This window comes from Narcine bancroftii, chromosome 1 (assembly GCF_036971445.1).
Source record: "Narcine bancroftii isolate sNarBan1 chromosome 1, sNarBan1.hap1, whole genome shotgun sequence".
Classification (NCBI taxonomy): domain Eukaryota; kingdom Metazoa; phylum Chordata; class Chondrichthyes; order Torpediniformes; family Narcinidae; genus Narcine; species Narcine bancroftii.
The window spans coordinates 432,363,732-432,384,232 of NC_091469.1; the positions used below are offsets into that span (position 1 = coordinate 432,363,732).

General features: G+C 41.2%; 1 protein-coding gene and 1 long non-coding RNA gene across 6 annotated transcripts in view; one reads left to right on the forward strand and one right to left on the reverse strand.

Annotated features, from left to right (window-relative positions):
• The window catches only part of LOC138751661 (progressive ankylosis protein homolog B-like), a 143,543-nt gene extending 125,007 nt beyond the window's left edge, over positions 1 to 18,536 (reverse strand). For 2 of the 5 annotated variants that reach the window (XM_069914242.1, XM_069914240.1), the window contains exon 1: positions 1,577 to 2,056. In XM_069914242.1, the coding sequence (XP_069770343.1) occupies positions 1,577 to 1,675 (99 nt within the window). In that variant the 5' untranslated portion in view covers positions 1,676 to 2,056. The other 3 variants (XM_069914244.1, XM_069914243.1, XM_069914241.1) reach the window with 3 other exon arrangements.
• LOC138751664 (uncharacterized) lies at positions 1,325 to 19,357 on the forward strand. The gene is made up of 3 exons (XR_011350112.1): positions 1,325 to 1,617; positions 1,875 to 1,933; positions 17,151 to 19,357. It is a non-coding gene; the product is annotated as an uncharacterized lncRNA (long non-coding RNA).
• The last annotated feature ends 1,144 nt before the right edge of the window (positions 19,358 to 20,501 follow it).

A 20,501-nucleotide genomic window follows, 5' to 3' on the forward strand; every position in this document is an offset into this window, starting at 1 on the left:
TTTGGTGCACCTCTGTCACGGTGGCCAGTGGAGAGCTCGCCATATAACACGATCTTGGGAAGGCGATGGTCCTCCATTCTGGAGACGTGACCCACCCAGCGCAGCTGGATCTTCAGCAGCGTGGACTCGATGCTGTCGGCCTCTGCCATCTCGAGTACTTCGACGTTAGGGATGAAAGCACTCCAATGAATGTTGAGGATGGAGCGGAGACAACGCTGGTGGAAGCGTTCTAGGAGCCGTAGGTTCCTACATTTAGACTTTAATCACTGCACAGGCTCTTTGGTCCACACTGTTATGCCAACCAATATAAACCTACTTAGCAATCTAAACCAGTGGTTCTCAACCTTTTTCTTTCCTCCTCTCACATACCACCTTAAGTCATCCTTACTAAGCTACGGCATCCTAAACCTTCCCTACCTCACACCCACAACTCTACTTTTCTTGCATCCATGTGCCTGTTTAACTACTCCTATTATATACCCGCCTCCACCAGCCCCCTGACGATGTATTCCAGGCACCCGGACATCTCCCCCAACTCTTCCTTAAACAGGTGACCACTGATAATTGCTGCTGTGGCCCTGGGGAAAAAGGCATTGGCTGTCCATCCTCTCAAGATCTCTCATAATCACGTAGACCTCTATCAAGTTACCTTCTTCACTTCTTATGAGCCTTGTCTCACAAGACACATTCTCCCATCATCCTGGTAAATCTCCTCTGCACCCTCTTCAAAGTTTCCCTATCCTTCCCGTAACGACGCAACCAGAACGGACCACCGCGAGGGGACATGGCCCCAAGATTCAGGGGAGTAGATTTAGAACGAAGAGGAGAAAATGCTTTTCCCATCAGTGAGCACTGATTCTGTGGAATTCTAGGCCCAAGGAAGCAATTCCACCTCGATAGATTTTTGCATGAAAGTCTATGAGGAAAAGGAGGGCGGTTGGGAGTCCAGTCCAGCAGCCCTCATCTCATTGAGGCCATGGGCCAGATAGCCTACTCCTGTTCTTATTAAGTAAATGAACGTTTTCCACCATTGGCGCCAGAACATTCGCAGGTAGACACTGAAACCCTTAACAATGCGACCGTAAGGGGATATGCGATCTCTCTTGAAGCCAAGGGAAACCTCGGCCTTTACTGTGGATTGTGCACCAGGAAGGGAAGGGCAGGCGCCCCCCATTCCCCCTTGGCATCGCCGCACTGACTGCGTTTGTTCCCATCCCCGAGCCCCTCCTCCCCGCGGCCAATGATCCACGAGTTAACGGGGTCCTTCATCAAGGGAGACATTAAATAGGACTGCGCGCCGCGGCTGCCTCAGCCGCACACACCGGCCATCCAACGCCCTGCCGCCAGAGAGACGAGTGACAGGGAGCGAACAGCTGATCATGGACACCATCCTCAACCCACTTCCCCCCTCCCCGCCTGCAACTTGACGCACCCCAGAAACCGCCTCAGAAGCCACCCTTACTCCTTACTTACCCGGTCAAACACCCCACCCCCTCCTCATTCAGTGCCTTGAATCCTGCCGCGCATCCGAAACAGCAGCGACAATGAACGGAATCAATCAGAGGAAGCCACTGACCTGTTCGCCGAGGTCCACCGCGACGTTAGTGACGGCCAAGGGTACGAGGAAGCGCACCAGCGGCCAGTAGTGGGTGTGAAAGGCGGAGAGTTTGAGCATGGTACCCGCGTCCCCTCTTCCACGGTCCCCGGGGATGGGTGCGTGAGGCTGGAGGGGGAGGGGGGGAGCGAAGGAGGACGGGCAACTCCGCCACACACACGGCGGGCGAGGAGAGGAGGGGGGGGGGGGTGCAACCTCGATTAGAAGAGCTGACGATCTCTTTTTTTCCTGCACAACATGAATAACGGCGACCGACCAGAAGTTTCTGCCATTGTGCAGCGCAATAAACAAGGAGAGGGCGAAAAACAACAACAACAGGTCAGGAGTCAGCAACCATTGTAATTCAGGCACAGAAGCTTCTGTCTGCCGGGCGGCGGGCGGGACCCAGCAGCAACATGATGAGCGTGGGGAGATGGATGTGCGAATGCGGCTGGGGGAGGGAAGTCACACACGCACCGCTGGGGATCGGATCGCCCGACTCCTCCTCAACGCGTCAGCACTTGGCTCCCCCGAGGTCAGGTCGCCTGCTGGTCCTTGGATCACCTGGGACGTGGCCGCCTCCAACCCCCACCTGGGGCACGGCGACTGTCAAGGTCCATGGACACAGCTGAATCAAAGATTAACACTGAGATTTCTCTCCCAGGGAAGGTGGGAACTGTAGGCAGGACAGTTTGCATTTCAAATGGGGAGGGACTAATACCGTGGTGGGAAACTTTTGCTGAATATTGCTGTGTCACTGTGGTTTCACAGCGGCCACAGGCATGTCCACCACAGGTCTCCCCATTCTTTGATACTTCCCATTCAGCGGGGTGCCCTCGTGACTGGCCTGTGACAATGTGGTCACTGATCACATTGTGAAGGGGAGAAAGACGCCTGAAGGAGGTTTCACTGCTCATCCACATGTTCTCCCCCCACCATGTCCCACACTGGACAATGGCCTGGACCTTCACTTGGTCAATCTGCCACCTGGACTGGCGAACTGTACACAGTGGCTGCATTTTAAGCAGCCTGCAGGCTACCTCTGTCCCTTTCACCTTGGGATTGGTGGCTCGGGCTTGGTTAGCCTGTGCTTCCTCCTGAAGTGTTGGAGCACCTTCATCTCCCTATTTTTCTGGGCACTCTCCTAATATTTCCTTTCTATTGTTATGAGCCCAAAGGACCCCAAAACCCAGCAGCAACAGATATTCACCAAGACAAGTAGTTTTTAAAACAAAAGTTATTTTTAATCCACTTCAAACATGAAAATACAATCAAACAATAACTTAACTCTATACTTAACTAACCCAAATAACCCCCTTCTAATTCTAAGCGGATGTGTATGTAGTGTGTGTAAATTCAAGAAAAGTTATTTGGTTCACAGTTCAATCTCACTTCTTCCAAGTTCTCTGATTGCAGGCAATCACCATACTGTGCACAGAATTTAGCATGTATAAAGTTCACCAGGCTTGGTGGTTGAAAGGTAAATGTTTACCACTCAGTAAGGTTCTTGTAGGGTTTACAGAGAGATATTTATTGTTCCAGAATTTCCACAACTGAGGTACCACCACCAGTCACCTCAGGGTCTCGCTGATGAAACTTGCCCCATCAGGGTCTTCTAAATGGTAATCTCTTTCTTCAAGCTACCACAGAGTTCCATTCCTTCCTCTATTTCAAGAGAAACATCAGACAGATAGTACTTCCAGCCATCTATTGCTCTGGAACTTTTCATCAGTTCTTCCTGGATTGCACTGATCAGTTACTTGTCAGTGGCCCACACACTGACTGACTGACTGAACTGTTAACTCAACTCTCTCTTTTTCAACTGAAACTCCAAAAAGAGCATCTGACTATGTCTTACAAAACCCCCACCTTCTCCAGCAAAACAACAGGAGTTCTTTCTTCCTTCTCAAGTTGTTATCTTAGATAAACCATCCAGTTACTGTGACTCCAGCAAGACAATGGTCAAGCATTTTAGTGATGTCAGTTCAATTAACACCTACTTGTGAAAGGTGCTTCCATTCTCCAGAGATCTTGCAATGTGACTTCAGTCTTTCAAATAAGATGTTTTTAAAATGTGTATATGTGTGTGACCTACTCTACATCCTATAAATTCTCCCCAAATATTAATATTGTTACACTATGATCTCACATTTGTCTCTCAGGAGAGAACCTGGCAACCAAAAAACACCCCTCTGACTCCTTTTAATTTTCGGGAATCCCGACTTCTTAAGGAGGGACACCACGTGGTAAATGTCGGACTCTGTCTTTAACTTACTCTTAATTTAGTCTATGTGTAGTCTGAGTCCAGCGCGTTCTTTGAATGAAGTGATAGGAGAAGGTATTCGGTTCAACAGTCAATTTATTACACAGCACAAGAATAAAACTTAACAGAGCTCTGGGTCACTCATTAGTTCATAGGTCACCTGCACAGTAAGCTACTCCCCAAGACTGACCCCTATTGTCCAGTTGGTTCAGTTTATATAGGTCAACCTTATCATACAGAACAAAAGTTGGCTTCCTTTGCTAGATTTCATTATCATACAGAACAAAAGTTGTCTTCCTTTGCTAGATCTTTTTGCATAAGGGTTATCACAAGTCATCTCCTGTTTTGCAGATATCTGGGGTGTAGCACTCCCATCTTAATCCTCCAGGCCAGACTATCCCGTTGTGTTGATCAGAAATTAATTCATCCCCAGATATCTCTAATCACCATTCTGTTCTTGTCCTGCCAATTTCTGCTGTTCTCTTTAACACCTCCTCCTGCCTTAATCTTCCTCCTAGACTTGTTTTCCATTCCCTTTGTTTCTTACAGGCCATTCTTTGTTCTGATCTGGCCTGTGTCTCCTGTGCTACTCACCACCTCATTTAGTTTGAGCATTCCTCCTAAATTGTTTTATGCATTTCCTCTCCCTGTATTTTGGAGCAGACAATTTTGCTCAGCCAACTTTGCTCCCTGCTGTGATTGCCACTTAATCACATTCCTTTTTCCCTGAACCATGCAGTAAATATACACTTATTAATTAATCATTTATTTCATACTGTTTTAACCCCTAGATTCCAACATAAACCATTTTCTCATCACGTGGGTCCAGGGGCTTGGACCAGACTACTGGGTTGCCATGGTCCATCAGCATACTTCCAAACCCTGCATTGTCGTCAGTCCACCCGGGAATCCTATCCTCCCTGCCTGCACTATCTCTCCTTCCTTGATTCCAAAACCTCTTCCCTATACTGTGTTGAGTTGAAACTCTAAGGACCCTGCTCACAGCACCTTTTATAGTGTGTGTGAAGCCGTTGATGGGTCCCAAGGGCAATGAATCTGAATGCGGCTGGTCGAACAGTATTTTTTATTTACATGCATAGGGGAATTGCAGCAGAGGTAGAATATAAGCACATACACATATCTGCCAGATTAAATGACACACTCGCAACCACTTGCCAATAGAAAGTTACAACATATGATACCCACAATCCTTTGATAGCTTTATCATGTATGGCACTTAACTAAACTAAACAAGGGACAGTAAATTCTAGATATACAATACTGCAGCTCCCAGCCCTTTGCATGGACACATCCTACCCACAACTTTCCAGTGTTGCTCAAGATTTCCAACCTGGAGTGGAGCTAGGATTCATCCCATAAGAAAAAGAGGAAGATGGCTCACATGTGGTGTGCTTTATATTGCCATCAGATGGAGAGTCCAGCCCAGGTATCACTGAGGCAAGCTGTGCGCTGATCTGTGGGAAAGGCTTAACCTTAATTGGGAGGTGAGGTGACTTCCGACTAGATTTAGAACTTTAGACTGAGTGGTCATGTGCCCCTCTGCAATTCATGTTCCCAAATGGTTCCGGACAGAGGGATCACAGGACTCTCCACAATCCGCACTACATTTGGTCTGGGTGGACGTCAGTGGGGCTCGGTAGAATAATTGTTCAGCATTAACTAGAAGGCCTGTTTCTGTGCTGCAGTTTTCTGTGGTTCTATGGTTCTAAATTAACGAAGCAAAACACATTTATAAAGAAAGCCACGAAAACTTGAAAAATGTTTAAAGATTGTTAAGCAGGGTAAGTGCAAGGAATTGAAATATACCCTGAAAACTTAGATGTACAGGTGATGGGACAGTGACAACATACCCTTTGGGTTGAGCTGGATGCAATAGGATACCAACTCTGGATTGAGTGTCTTTGATTGTGTGAGAACAAATTAGTAACTTCTGCCTCAATTTTGGAAAAGTTCCCATAATTGTCTTTTAAAGATTCAAATCCACTACAATTGTGTACTGATGGTTCTACAACAGCTATATTTATGTGGCACATTTCAACACACAAGGAATTTCAAAGGAAAAACAAATTAAAACTGGGAACCTGCTGACAAAATAAGTATAGACGACACTTTCAAGGTTTTGACCTTTACGATAAATACACGTAAAGTGACAAACAGGAACTAAAATCCACAAGCTATAAGCACGGGACACATAATTAAACTCCTAATTTATAATGGATGCATTACATGAGTTTAAAAAAAATACTTCCATTAAAATGTTTAATTATATTCGAAAGTTACACTTATGACTTGAATCTATTCCAAGTTTCAATCAATGACCAAGACCTCCCTAGGAATCAAATTTTGAATATCAGAGATTTGGGTTTCTTTGAATGTGAAACAAATTTCACATGTACATGCAGCAAACATTTGGAAAGGAAAATAGTACAATGTTCAAAGTGATTGGAGAACAAGTAATTCTTTCTCCAAACTATAGGCTTTGGTGAGATCAGACTAGAAGTAACTTGTGCAGCTTTGGTCTTTACACCTAAGAAGGTGCGATGAAGGCTCACCAGACTCATTACTGGGATCAGAGGGTGCCCTGCGAGGAAATACTGTGTGAAGTAGAACTATACTTTGGAGATTATGGGGAAAAAAAAACTTCACTGGATAATAGTTCTGAAAGGTAGTTTCTCCTAACTGGAAACTGAGTTTGATTCTTGAGGAGAGTTAAGAAATATGGAGACTAGTCTGGAGACTTGAGGCTGGAAATGTGACCTAAATAAAACCCAATATTTAAAGCATGAAATTGGAACTATATCTTCATTCACTTGAGAATATAGGAACTTGTAAATGATAAAAGGCAAATTTTGCTATTACTTTAGAAATTACAAAATTGAAAGGTGTATTATCTTAGCAATCAATCCATGACAATCTGTTCCTTCCAAATAAGACACAGAGTACATTTGATTTTGTTTAGAGTATTATCAATCTGAAGTGGTGATCTTTATGTTGTTCAGATGGTTCTTTAAATTCCCTGTCCTTCCTCATTACTACCATTTTTAAAATCCTTATCCTTATCAAAATCCAATTCCCATTTCCTTTAGTCTGCGAAAGGGTTAACAGTGGTGTCATCAACAAATTTAAAAATGTCAGTCCTCTGCATTAGAAATTGGCAGCAATGGAAAATCCACTTTTGTTAGCCCATGAACTGTCTTTGGCTTGGCTTCGCGGATGAAGATTTATGGAGGGGGTAAAAGTCCACGTCAGCTGCAGGCTCGTTTGTGGCTGACAAGTCCGATGCGGGACAGGCAGACACGGTTGCAGCGGCTGCAGGGGAAAATTGGTTGGTTGGGGTTGGGTGTTGGGTTTTTCCTCCTTTGCCTTTTGTCAGTGAGGTGGGCTCTGTGGTCTTCTTCAAAGGAGGTTGCTGCCCGCCAAACTGTGAGGCGCCAAGATGCACGGTTTGAGGCGATATCAGCCCACTGGCGGTGGTCAATGTGGCAGGCACCAAGAGATTTCTTTAGGGAGTCCTTGTACCTTTTCTTTGGTGCACCTCTGTCACGGTGGCCAGTGGAGAGCTCGCCATGTAACACGATCTTGGGAAGGCGATGGTCCTCCATTCTGGAGACGTCACCCACCATGAACTGTATGTGCACAGTATCCATCCCCCTCTCTCTCTCTTCCCCCCACGCCCCCCCCCCTCCTCTCCCCCACCCCCCTCTCTTCTCTCGTCTTTGGGAACGAAATGCTTTTTGAAAGTAATGTAAATTAATGGCAGTACAGTAACTGTGTATTTGGTTTCAGTCCCACCAAAATTTTCAATTTTACAATTTAAAAATAATAGCTTTCACATTTTCACATTCTAAGCAATAGAAATTGGTTATCTCTCACCTTGGGCAGATAATTGACAACATGTTATCAGGATTCAGCTAAACCTTGTCTTTGGCCTCAGAATACATTTACACAGCATAACTTGGCTGATTATGTCCCCACAAGTAGACTGCCAATTTTAAATAGCTGAATGTTTGGCAAATTTAAATTTAGATCGCAGTAGGTGCAGCTTTGTGGCAACTGGAGAAAGGCAGACCATGATTCTAGGAAGGGAGAGAAATAATCAACAATCTATGCTGAAATATATGTTTTGCTGATGGAATCTGTTTAGATATCTGAACAATCCTGAATACTCAGTTTAGCATAAGGCGTAGAAAAGGCTTTAGTATATCCATTCATAGATAACCAGTATAAAAACAAAGCTGGAGAAACTCAACAGGTCAAGCTGTGTCCTTTATATAGCAAAGGTAAAAATACATAACTGATGTTTCGGGCTTGAGCCCTTCATCGAGATGTGGAGAAATGCCGTCAGGTGTCTGAGCAAAAGACAAAGGACAGGAGGTAATAGGTGGAGAAGGGAGGGAGGGAATAGCAGTGATCAAGAGGAGGAGGGATGGCTAAGTGAAGGGAGGGCTAAGTGAAGGGAGGGAGGAGAACTGGAAAGGGGAAGGGAAGGAAGGAGGGGGAAGAGAAGAACAGGTTAGCAGAAACCGGAAAAGTTGATGTTAATGGCATCTTGTTGGAGAAGGCCCATATAACCATATAACAAATACAGCACAGGAATTGGCCATCTCAGACTCTCTAGTCCACACCGAACCAAGTACTCTCCTCTAGTCCCACCTACCTGCACGTTGCCCATAACTCTCCATCCCATCCCATCCATATACCTATCCAATTTTTGCTTAAATGACAAAATGGACCCTGCCACCACTACTTCTCCCGGAAGCTCATTCCATACAGCCACCACTCACTGAGTGAAGAAGTTCCCCCTCATGTTATTTCTAAACTTTTGCCCCTTAACTCCAGATGGAAAATCATGTGTTGCTCCTCCAATTTGCTGGTGATCTTGATAACCACCTTCTGTCTGGGCACCATCCAACCAGATAGCATTAACATCTGGTTTCTGTTAGAAACAACACAATTTTTTGACTATTTTATTTTTGTTTTTTTCATGAATATACATATCAAAATTTTCCATTTTCAAAATATATATAGAGAGAAAGAAATAAATATATATATAACTTGTTCTTACAAAACACCCCATCCCCTTCCCAGTATAAATCCGTACACCGTCAGGGGTTAGTTGTTTTTTTAAAAAGTCTTCTTTGGGGAGGTCACTTATATTTTTATAATAGTAGCACCTTTTTTTATATTTAGGTCCCTATATAATCCAAATATGGTTTCCATATTTTTGTACATATGTCATTTGTTCTTTAGATTATATGTGATTTTTTTTCCCCCATAGGTAAACAACTGTTCATCTCTGTCTTCTATCATGCTGCCTGTAGAAGGGAGTTGAATTTCCAAGTAATATCAATACATTTCTTAGCCACAGCTAGAGCTAATTTAACAAATAAAAATTGGAATTTAGTTAGTTTGTTACTTATTTCAATAAAATTGCCCAAAAGATGTCATCCGCGAAGGCCACCCCTGTTATCCATGTTAGTATTTCAGTAATATCCTGACAGAAAGGTCTCACCTTCACACAGCATAGCATGTAAAAACATTCTTATTTCCATTCCTCATCGAAAACACATCTCCGATATTTCTGATTTTGATTTATGTAATTTCTGTGATGTGAGCTATAATTGGTATAGAAAATTATATTGTACTAATCAGTAGCTTGTATTTATAATTCACGTCATGCTATCCAAACACCAATCAGATCACCATCATTCCATTATAGCAACTCCTAAATCCAACTCCCATCTCTCTTTCTTGATCTCTGTAAACCTAGTTTTTCACTTTCATTTTGGAGAGCAAAGTACATTTTAGATATAAATTTAGGTGTGTTCCCTAGCCAAATCATTCATTCCGTCTCACTTATTTCAGGCGGGGGCAGGTTTGGTCCCCATCTTTCTCTTAAGAATGATCTTAACTGAAGAAAGCAAAAGAATGTTCAATTAGCTACTCCATGCTTATTTCTTAATTGTTTAAAAGACATAAGAGATCCTTCCATATAGCAATTGTGACAGATTATAGATATGTTTTTGGGAGATAAATTGGGAAAGGCTTTTTTAGTGTAGATCACATACAAATACTTTAAAACAGATCTTATTTAAAATACTGGAGCTCTGCTAATGCTAGACAGGCTGGCGCCAAGAGCCTTTGCAAAAGCTTTGTAGAGTGCCCAAGGGACTTCACTAATGGATTGTTGTCTACAAAAAAAGCAACAAATGAAAGAACTCGTTGAAGCTGCTGCTCTAAGAGGGTCATGTGGTTTTGCAAGCAGAGAGAGTAAAAAGGGCTTTCTGTCTGAGAGAGAGAGAGAGAAAGAGGGATCAGTTTTGCAGTTTTTACAGTCAGCAGCAGCAGCTAGGACTGGAACAGGACAAGTTGGCAAGCTTGCGGAAAACCCCTTTTGGAAGATGGGTTGTGAGTGCTTAGTTCAGCCTGGTCAAACCTAATGTTTGCTGCTGACTGTAAAATTGTAGAATTGAATTATATATATATATATATATATATATATATATATATACATATATATCTCTCTTTCTCTCACTCTCTCAGAGAAAAACCTGTTTTACTCTCTCTGCATGCAAACCCACATGACCCTCTTAGAACAGCAAGTTCCACCCCAGACAGCCTGCCACTCTGATGAGCTGGCCTGTAGAGCATGAGCACAGCACCAGTATTTTAAATAAGATCTGTTTTGAAGTGTTTGTATGTGACCTACACTAAAAGATCTTCCCCAATTTATCTCCCAAAAACACATCTATAATCTGTCAGACAATTATCAATATATCTTATACCTTTGTCATGCCATGAATTCAATATTTTGTTACCCAGATTCATAGGCAATTGTACATTTTTTACATAATGGTGCCCTCAGTGATATGCTTGCTTTTTTCCCCAATACATTCATTTATTTCTTGCCATATTCTAATCATGTGTATTAATGTAGGATTGTCCAGTTTTTTTTTTGTTATTGACTTAACATTCCACTTATAAAGTCCTGCATTGTCTCCTCTTTCGTTTAATTCAGTCCCATTCAAATCGACAAAGGGGACTATTTTCTTCATAGAAAGATGATAAAAATCTTGCTAGTGCTGATATTGTGTCCAGTTTTGGTCTCCAATTTTGAGGAAGGACATACTAGCTATAGAGGGTGTGCAGCGCAGATTTACAAGGTTAGTTCCAGGGATGGCGGGGTTGACAAATGCTGAAAGGCTAGAAAAACTGGACTTGTATCCGATGGAGTTTAGAAAGATGAGGGGGGGACATGATTGAGGTATACAAAATTATCAGGGGGATAGACAGGGTGAAGTCAGATTACTTGTTCCCAATGATGGGGGAGACGAGGACTAGAGGACATAGTTTAAGAATACAGGGTAGGGTCTTTAGGACGGAGATGAGAAAACATTTTTTTACCCAGGGAAGTGTGAATCTGTGGAATGCTCTGCCACAGAGGGTGGTAGAGGCAGATTCGCTGATTATGTTCAAAAGAGAGTTAGATAAGACTCTAGTGGACAAAGGAGTTAAGGGTTATGGGGATAAGGCTGGAAAGGGGTACTGATAGTAGTGATCAGCCATGATCTGTAAAATGCCAGTGCTGGCTTGACGGGCCGAAGGGCCTACTCCAGCTCCTATTGTCTATTGTCTACTTCTTAAAATCCGGGAGTCTAAGTCCCATGTTAATTTTTCCTGTGCAATTCTTAGTACTTTGTTATTTCATAGGAATTGTCTTATATAATTATGAAATAATTTAAAGTTAGTGCAATAGGCACTGATTGAAAGAGATACTGTATTGGCATTACCTTCATTTTTATATAATTTTCCCTTCCTATTAATGTAAATGGCAGGTCTTTCCATTTCTGTAAATCTTTATCTATTTTGTTTCTAATAGGGAGGTATAATTAATCTTACATAAATTCTGTAAATTATTATTAATCATTATTCCTAAGTATTTAATTCCATCTTTCTTCCATTTAAATCCACAATCTTTCATAATCAAAATTTTGCAAAATTATATTCATTTTTTATTTTATATCCTGATATTTTTCCATATTTTTTTCATATTGTTACAATATTAATACTTGGGGAGAACTTATAGGATTTAGAGTAGGTCACATACATACACACATTTTAAAACAGATCTTATTTGGAAAGACTGAAGAATTCACATTGCAAGATCTCTGGAGAATGGAAGCATCTTTCACAAGTAGGTGTTAATTGAACTGACATCATAAAATGCTTGACCATTGTCTTGATGGAGTCATGCTGAGTACCCTTTCTGCAAAGTGCTCACAGAAAGGTCAATTTTGGATTGTTTAACTAAGATAACAACTTGAGAAGAAGAAAGAACTCCTGTTGTTTGCTGGAGAAGGTGGGGGTTTTGCAAGACATATTCAGATGATCTTTTTGGAGTTTCAGTTGAAAAAGAGAGAGAGTTGAGTTAACAGCTCAGTCAGTGTGTGGGACATTGACAAGTAACTGAACAGTGCAATCCAGGAAGAACTGATGAAAAGTTCCAGAGCAATAGATGGCTGGAAGTACTATCTGTCTGATGTTTCTCTTGAAATAGAGGAAGGAATGGAACTCTGTGGTAGCTTGAAGAAAGAGGTTACCGTTTAGAAGATCTTGATGGGGCAAGTTTCATCAGCGAGACCCTGAGGTGACTGGTGGTGGTACCTCAGTTGTGGAAATCCTGGAGCAACAAATATCTCTCTGCAAACCCTGCGAGAACCTTACTGAGCGGTAAACATTTGACTTTCAAGCACCAAGCCAGGTGAACTTTATACATGTTAAATTCTGTGCAGAGTATGGTGATTGCCAGCAACCAGAGAACTTGGAAGAAGGAGAAGTGAGATTGAACTGTGAACCAAATAACTTTTCTTGAATTTATACACATTACATACACGTGGGCTTAGAATTAGAAGGGGGTTATTTGGGTTAGTTAAGTATAGAGTTAAATTAAAGTTTGATTGTATTTTCATGTTTGAAGTTAATTAAAAATAACTTTTGTTTTAAAAACTACTTGTCTTGGTGAATGTCTGTTGCTGCTGGGTTTTGGGGTCCTTTGGGCTCCTAACAATATTGTTTTTAATCTTATCAGTGATTCAGCTGAGTCAGACATATATAATAGCACTTCATCAGCAAATAAATTAATATTGTACTCTTCCTGTCCAACTTTTAAGCCTTTAATATCTGGATCTCTTCTTATAATCTCCACCAGAGCTTCAATAGCTAATATGAATAACACTGTGATAGGGAACACCCCTTTCTGCTCAATCTACTCAATGGAAAAAATAGATGGCATGTTGGTTATTAGTTATAATTTTAGCTTGTGTCTGATAATAAAGACTTTTGATCCAATTTATAAATTTTCTACCTTAACCAAATTTTTTCAAAGGTTTTCTGGGAGGGTTTGGGTCTCCACTACCTGGTGTAACACATTGATCAAAAGTGACATCAACAAATCTTTAAATTGTCTATAGAACTCAGGAGGGAACCCATCTTCCCCTCGGGACTTATTAGCTTGTAAAGTACCCAGAGCTTTCTCTACTTCTTACCTTGTAAAACGTGCATCTAAGTCATCTTTTTCTCTCTCTCTCTTGTTTAGAAAGTTCAACATTTGTTAAAAATTCTTCCATCATGTTTTCATCTCCTACTAATTCTGACATATAGTTTGATATAGTATTGTCTAATATTTGTATTATTTATTTATTTTTGATTATATGTTATAGTATCAGTGTCTGTTTCCATGTTGCTTATCATTCTGGATGTCTCCTCAGCTTTAACCTGCCAAGATAACACTTTGTTTTCCCACTATTTTTGTTTAGTTTTTTTGTTCTAAATGTTGGTAATCAAGGTCAGGCTAAAATCTTGAAAAAATAGTACCTTTTCATGATCAACCTCAGGCAGGCTTGATATTCTGCTTAGATTAGTCATATGCTGCTCTCAGAATTATCTCCCATTCTCAGTATCTTAAAAGTCTCACCAGAACTGGTCTTGGTCTCTGGTCACCGGCTCTTCTGGGTCTGAGTGTTCAGTGAGCTCTCTTGAAATGCAATTTTTCTCCAAATTTGTCTTTTCTCAACACTTGTCTCTTCCCTTGAATTCTTCCTATAGTCCAATAATTCGGACATTATTCCGTCAACTTAAGTTCTCCATACGGTCAATTTTGTCAAGCAGTCCCTGTTTTTCCGACTCACATTCTTTAGCTTTTTTCCCCAAAGCCTCATGTTTTTCATGTGTTTTTGTCAATTCAATCTCTGTTTGACCCATTCTCTCCATCAGGTCTTCAACAATCTCTTTTATTTTGGTCATTTTCGCTGTCATATCTCTCATCACCTTTTCAACACTTATGAATTGGTTACTCAAGTTCTCAATTTTTTCCAGGATATGCTGAATTCTTGACCGGACTCCTCAGTTTTACCTGGCTCTGCCGGTCCAATCACCATTTTTGCACCGCTCCCTTTCGAACTTTCACCTGATGTTCCTGGTTGAATAGGAGTTTATTCAATCTTTGTTCTCGGCTGCCTTGGCTTCTTCATGCTAGTTTTATACATTTTTATTGAAGAAAATCTTGATTTTTAAAGTTTTGACTGTCTATTTAATACTCTTCATGGAGAGCTCAACCAAAACACGTCTGTCTAAGTCCTTTGCATGGCCATGGCCCCACAAAGCCACCAATAATCAGGTTCTGAAAATACCTGTACATTCTATGCCCAAAGCAGAGGAATTATTCTAGGCTCTAAAAAGGAGATTCAACATGAATTCAAAAGTGGGCCATGCTGCTCATTGCATATGATTACAATTTGAAACATAAACCAGCAACACAAAATGGCCATGCCGATGCTCTATCTCGCTTACCTCTACTTGAAACTGAACAGAAAAATAGATCATTAAATGGACGGTGGATACTACAACTATTAATCGAGAACAACTTCATTCTTTACCAATTACAGCAATGACTATAAGCAAAGAAGTACAAAAAGAAGCTATACTGACAAAGGTCCTGTTTCACATTATATGGATGGCCCAAGGCTGAAGCCACCTCTCCTGAACTGAAACCTTATACACAACGTAATGAAATATCAATTGAAGAAGGTTGTTTATTTTGGGGGACTAGGACAATCATTCCTACGAAATGGCATGTTGCCATGTTATCAAAGCTCCACAACAATCATCCAGGGATGGTTTGGATGAAAGCTTTGGCACGTATGCATGTCTGAGGGCCATCAATAGACATCGATATTGAACAAATGGTGAGAAGATGTTACATTTGTCAGGAGATGCAACCTCAAGCACCTCAAGCTGAAGACAACCCCAACATACCAAAAAATCCAGAGATCTTTCTTCTAAGTAATATAAGTAGTAAAGAACTTGGCCTCGATTTGGATGGAGCACAAAAAAGATTTATTATGATAGCCTTAGCTGTAGCAAAAAAATGTATTATGTCAACCTGGAAATCAGAAGATAGCCTGAGAATACAGCAATGGTACATAGAAATGAATAAATGTATTCCGTTGGAAAAAAATAACATATAATTTAAGAAATAACATCACAGTATTCGAACAAATTTGGGAACCGTACATGGAACACAACAGAGAAGTCCCACCACGGACCTCCACCACCTAAAATGACAGAATGAGAAGAAGACGAAGTGAACTGATCCAGTGTGTAAAAGTAGATGACAATTTTCTTGTTTATTTTCATTGTGTGATGACATTGTTTAATGGGTTTAATGTGTTGAACGTTTAGTGGGTGGGGAGGGAGGGGTGGAAAGGGGAGAAAATGACACTGTATATATACAAGAGGGAAATGTTTATGTGTATTTTGGTCAATATGGTTCATAGTGTGAAAAATAAAAAAAAAATTTAAAAGCTGAAGACAACCAATGGAAATGGCCATCATGGCACAGGATTCACATAGATTTTGCTGGGAGAAAACTTCCTTATTGTCAGTTCACACTCTAAATGGCCAGTGGTGTCACACATGAAAACAACAACAATAAACCAAACGATTGAGAGATTAAAAAGTATGATGGCATCATCTGGATTACCTATAGAACTAGTCTCCAATAATGGGCTGTAGTTTGTATCTGATGCTTTTAAGGTGTTCCTACATAATAACAATATTTGACACATCTTATCAGGATCCTACTACCCAAGCATGAATGGGGAACCGGAACGTTTTGTGCAAACTTTTTAAAAGGCCATAAAAATGAAGAAATTCCTAAACATATCTACTTGCAGATTTTCTAATAGTATATAGAAACCCACAGCACTCTACTATCAAAAAAACACCAGGAGAATTGATGTTTGGACAGAACTTAAGAACATGACTTTACACGGTGCATGAAAGAATCGACGTCTCCAAGTAAACCTACCAGATCTCTGGAAGTAAGAGAACAAGCACTGGTGCAGGACTACGAGGACCACAGGAAGCCATGGATCAGACGTGTGATTCTTGAAAAAAAATGGAATTCCTGTTCTTATTCCATACTGGTGGGAACTAAAATATGGAAAAGCCATATCGACCAGTTAAGAGCAGTGGATGATCCAGTGGCCACACCCACTGCTCACAACTCTGATGAGTTTCGATTTTGGGGTCCTTCCCACGTCAAAATTCCAGAAATATCTTCTGAAGATGATGCCCCCTTGATGTTGACTGCTCAGCACAGCAGCCCTGCATTACGTCCGCAGAGCAGCTCTATGCAACGTTTTCTCTCTCTCTCTCTCTCTCTCTCTCTCTTAGCACTGACTTACACAGATCATTAAATGGACGGTGGATACTACAACTATTACACAGTTACACAGTTCTCGTTTAAAGTGACAGTCCACAGTCCAAAATGTCAGTCCATGATCCATAACACAAGTAAGAGTTCTTAATTACTCCCTGATTGAATTTGTTGTTGAGGAGTCTGATGGTGAAGGGGTATCAGCTGTTCTTGAAGCTGGTGGTGTGAGTCTTGTGGCATCTGCACCTCTTTCCTGATGGCAGCAGCAAGAACGGAGCGTGTGTTGGATGGTGTGAGTCCTTGATGATTGTTGCTGCTCTCCGACAGCAGGTGTTTCTTGTAAATGTTCTTGATGGTGGGGATGTTTTGCTTGTGATGTCCTGGGTTGTGTCCACTACTACAAAATATATCATATAATCACTTCTCGTACTATTGTTTGTGGCAGTTCTATGTTAACAGTTGTTTCATTTCAAAAGCACTCTTTTGCTTTGAAGTTTCCCACTCTAAGAGATGTAATGTCATCCAGTACAACCTGTTGTTTTTTTATATAATAGCGGTAAGCATCAAGCATTTTCAAGCCAGAAGGATTTGCCAAGATGGATAATAACCGACAGCATCGAATCCACGCTGTTGAAGATCTAACTGCGCTGGGTAGGTCACGTCTCCAGAATGGAGGACCATCGCCTTCCCAAGATCGTATTATATGGCGAGCTCTCCACTGGCCATCGTGTCAGAGGTGCACCAAAGAAGAGATACAAGGACTGCCTAAAGAAATCTCTTGGTGCCTGCCACATTGACCACCGCCAGTGGGCTGATATCGCCTCAAACCATGCATCTTGGCGCCTCACAGTTCGGCGGGCAGCAACCTCCTTTGAAGAAGACCGCAGAGCCCACCTCACTGACAAAAGACAAAGGAGGAAAAACCCAACACCCAACCCCAACCAACAAATTTTCCGCTGCAACCGTGTCTGCCTGTCCTGCATCGGACTTGTCAGCCACAAACGAGCCTGCAGCTGACATGGATATTTACCCCCTCCATAAATCTTCGTCCGTGAAGCCAAGCCAAAGAAAAAAAAAATAACTTGGAAATAATCTTACATTGTGATTTATCAACTATCTGCAGACTGCAACAAAGAAAGTTTTATTTAAAACAGAATAGCTGCTGGGGGCAGTCCAATGAAGGAAATTACAGGTCAGTGCTTAACATCAGTAAAAGAGAGGGATGTACTGGGTCCACTGTTGTTTGGCATCTATACTGATGATTTGAATGGCAATATAGATGCCAAATAACTGCAGACCAAGCATCAAGCCCTGTGGCACACCACTAATCAGAGATCATAAATCAGAAAAATAATCTTCATCACCATCCTCTGACTCCTGCCGCAAAGCCAATTTTGTATCCATTTGATGAACTCATTCTAGATCCCATGTGATCTCACCTTCTAAATGAGCAAATAGGACTTTGTAAAAGGTCGGAAGCTAAGGAGGCTCAGGGGAGACCACCTAGGAACACCAAGTGCTGTAGGTTTCTGTGAGGGGCACTGGACAAAGTGGTGACTCTCTGTCTGCCTTATGGTAGATAAAAGTTAAAGAATTTCATGTATGTTATATTCTAAATGTAGTATTACATGATAATAATGGAACCTTTACATTTACTAAAATCTACGCCCTGCCCTGTCATTCCTTTTTCTCACCTCTTCAAAAATTGATTCAAATTTGTTAGACAGAATTTCCCACTCTGTAGTAAATAGCCTTGTTGACCATCCATAATTAGTCCTTGCCAATCCAAATGCACGTAGATCACATCCCTCAGAATCCCTTATAATTTTCTAACCACTGATGTTAAACACTGACCTGTAATCCCCTTGTCCTTGCAGTTGTTCTTCAGTAAAGGCACAACATTAGCCACTCTCCAGTCTTCCGATACTTGACTCGTGTCTAAAAATGATGCAAATATATCTGCCAGGACCCCAACAATTTCTTTTCTAGCTTCCTACAATGACCTTGGAATATTAATTGTGAATATTTTGTTACTTCAAGGCTGTCAGTCCTTTAAGAATTTTTCATACGTCAGTACTCTCTGGTCTGCAAATGTGCCTGCAGAAAATTGGAGAGGAGAAAATTGGAGAGGCAGTCGGTGAATAGGTCTTAAATAAATGGCACACACTTTCAGCTCCTTGCATCTTACCTGGAGGTGTATGCAATAGGTTTAATTAGAGATTAGAGCTCTTTTTTTTTTTAAAACAGATTTCATTGATTTTCATTGTTTACCAATACTTTTTAAAGCTTCATTTAAAATTTTTTTTAATAAACTTAAACATTTTAATCATTTTTGATTTTGTAGGACTGTGACTGTCCTAGGCCCTGTGGCAGGGCTGGTGTTCAGATTTCAGATTTCTTGTCAGAGTACATACATGACATCCCATACAACCCTGAGAATCTTTTTCTGTGGGCGAGGCACTTATTGGTAGTTGTGGTGAACTAATTTGGTGTACACTCATTTATCTGGTATTAGTAATGCAAAAAAAAGCTGTACTCAGTGTAAACATGTAAACAAATAAAGAATTGTAACCAGATAATGAATATAAATAAACTGACTGTGCAATTCAGAGAGAATTTAAAAAATCACTAAAGTTCACAAGCAAGAGTCCTTAAATGAGTCTCTGATTGAGTTTGTTGTTGAGGAGTCTGATGTTGGCAAGGTATCGTGGGAGGTCACACCCAAGTCTTTATAACAGGACTGGTGTTCCAAGTAACTGTGAGCACACCGAGGGGCTTGTCCAAGGCTCTGGGACAGGACTGGACCCTGTGGGGTGGTGGGGGAGGGGGGGCTGGCAGGACAATTTGAGTCTTGAAGTACTCTACTGGAAGTATTATGAAATACTTTTATTATGAAAACTTCAGTGTAAATTTCTCTAATGCACAGTGTAGATTTTTTAAATCCAGAATTCAAATAAAGATATTTAGTATTTATCTCCAATCTGTAGCAAACATTACATTTATACCTGCTCCCATACTGTTAAATTTTAACCAAAGATTTCATTCAAGTTCAAATTCATTGTCAGAAAACATATATGATTCACATAAATCTCCGAGATTCTTTTCCCTGCAGGGCAGAATTTCTACTTATTGGTAGTGCAAAAAAACTGTACTCAAGAAAAAGATATATGTACAAAAGAGAGAAATGTTAATTAAAAAAAGGAATGTAAACATATTGACTGTTCAAATACAAAAAAAAATCAGTAATAATAATGTCCAAATTAAGAGCCCTTAAATGAGTATCTGGTTGAGTCAGATTGAGTTGTTCAGGAATCTGATGGTGGAGGGGTAGCAACTATCCTTAGAGAAACACAAAATTCTGCAGATGTTGTGATGTAGTAAAAACACACTGAAATGCTGGAGGAGCTCAGCCAGTCTTTTCAGTGTCTATAAAAAGCAAGGTAAAGATGATTGTGGCATTCAGGAGGACTAGGGATGACTACCCTCCACCACACATCAATAACTCCGTAATGGAGAGAGTAAAGAGCACCAAATTCCATGGAGTTCACTTAAGTAGTCAACTAACTTGGACACACAATATCTCCTCACTTGTCAGGATAGCACAACAGCAACTACACTTCCTGAGAAGACTGAGGAGGCCAAGGTCACCATCCGTCAACTTTCTACAGGAGCTTTATTGAAAGCATCCTAGCTGGCTGCACTGTGGTACGGTTGCTGTAGGTCATTTGATCAGAGGTCAATCCACAGGACAACAAGAGTATCAGAGGAGTTCATTGGGTTCTCCCTTTTCTCCAAATTGGTGATCTATCAGGATTATTAAGGACTTCTATACATTCTTTCCACAGTATCTTCCATTTACTCCCATTGGGAAAGAGATACAGAAGTATCAGAGCCAGAGATACCAG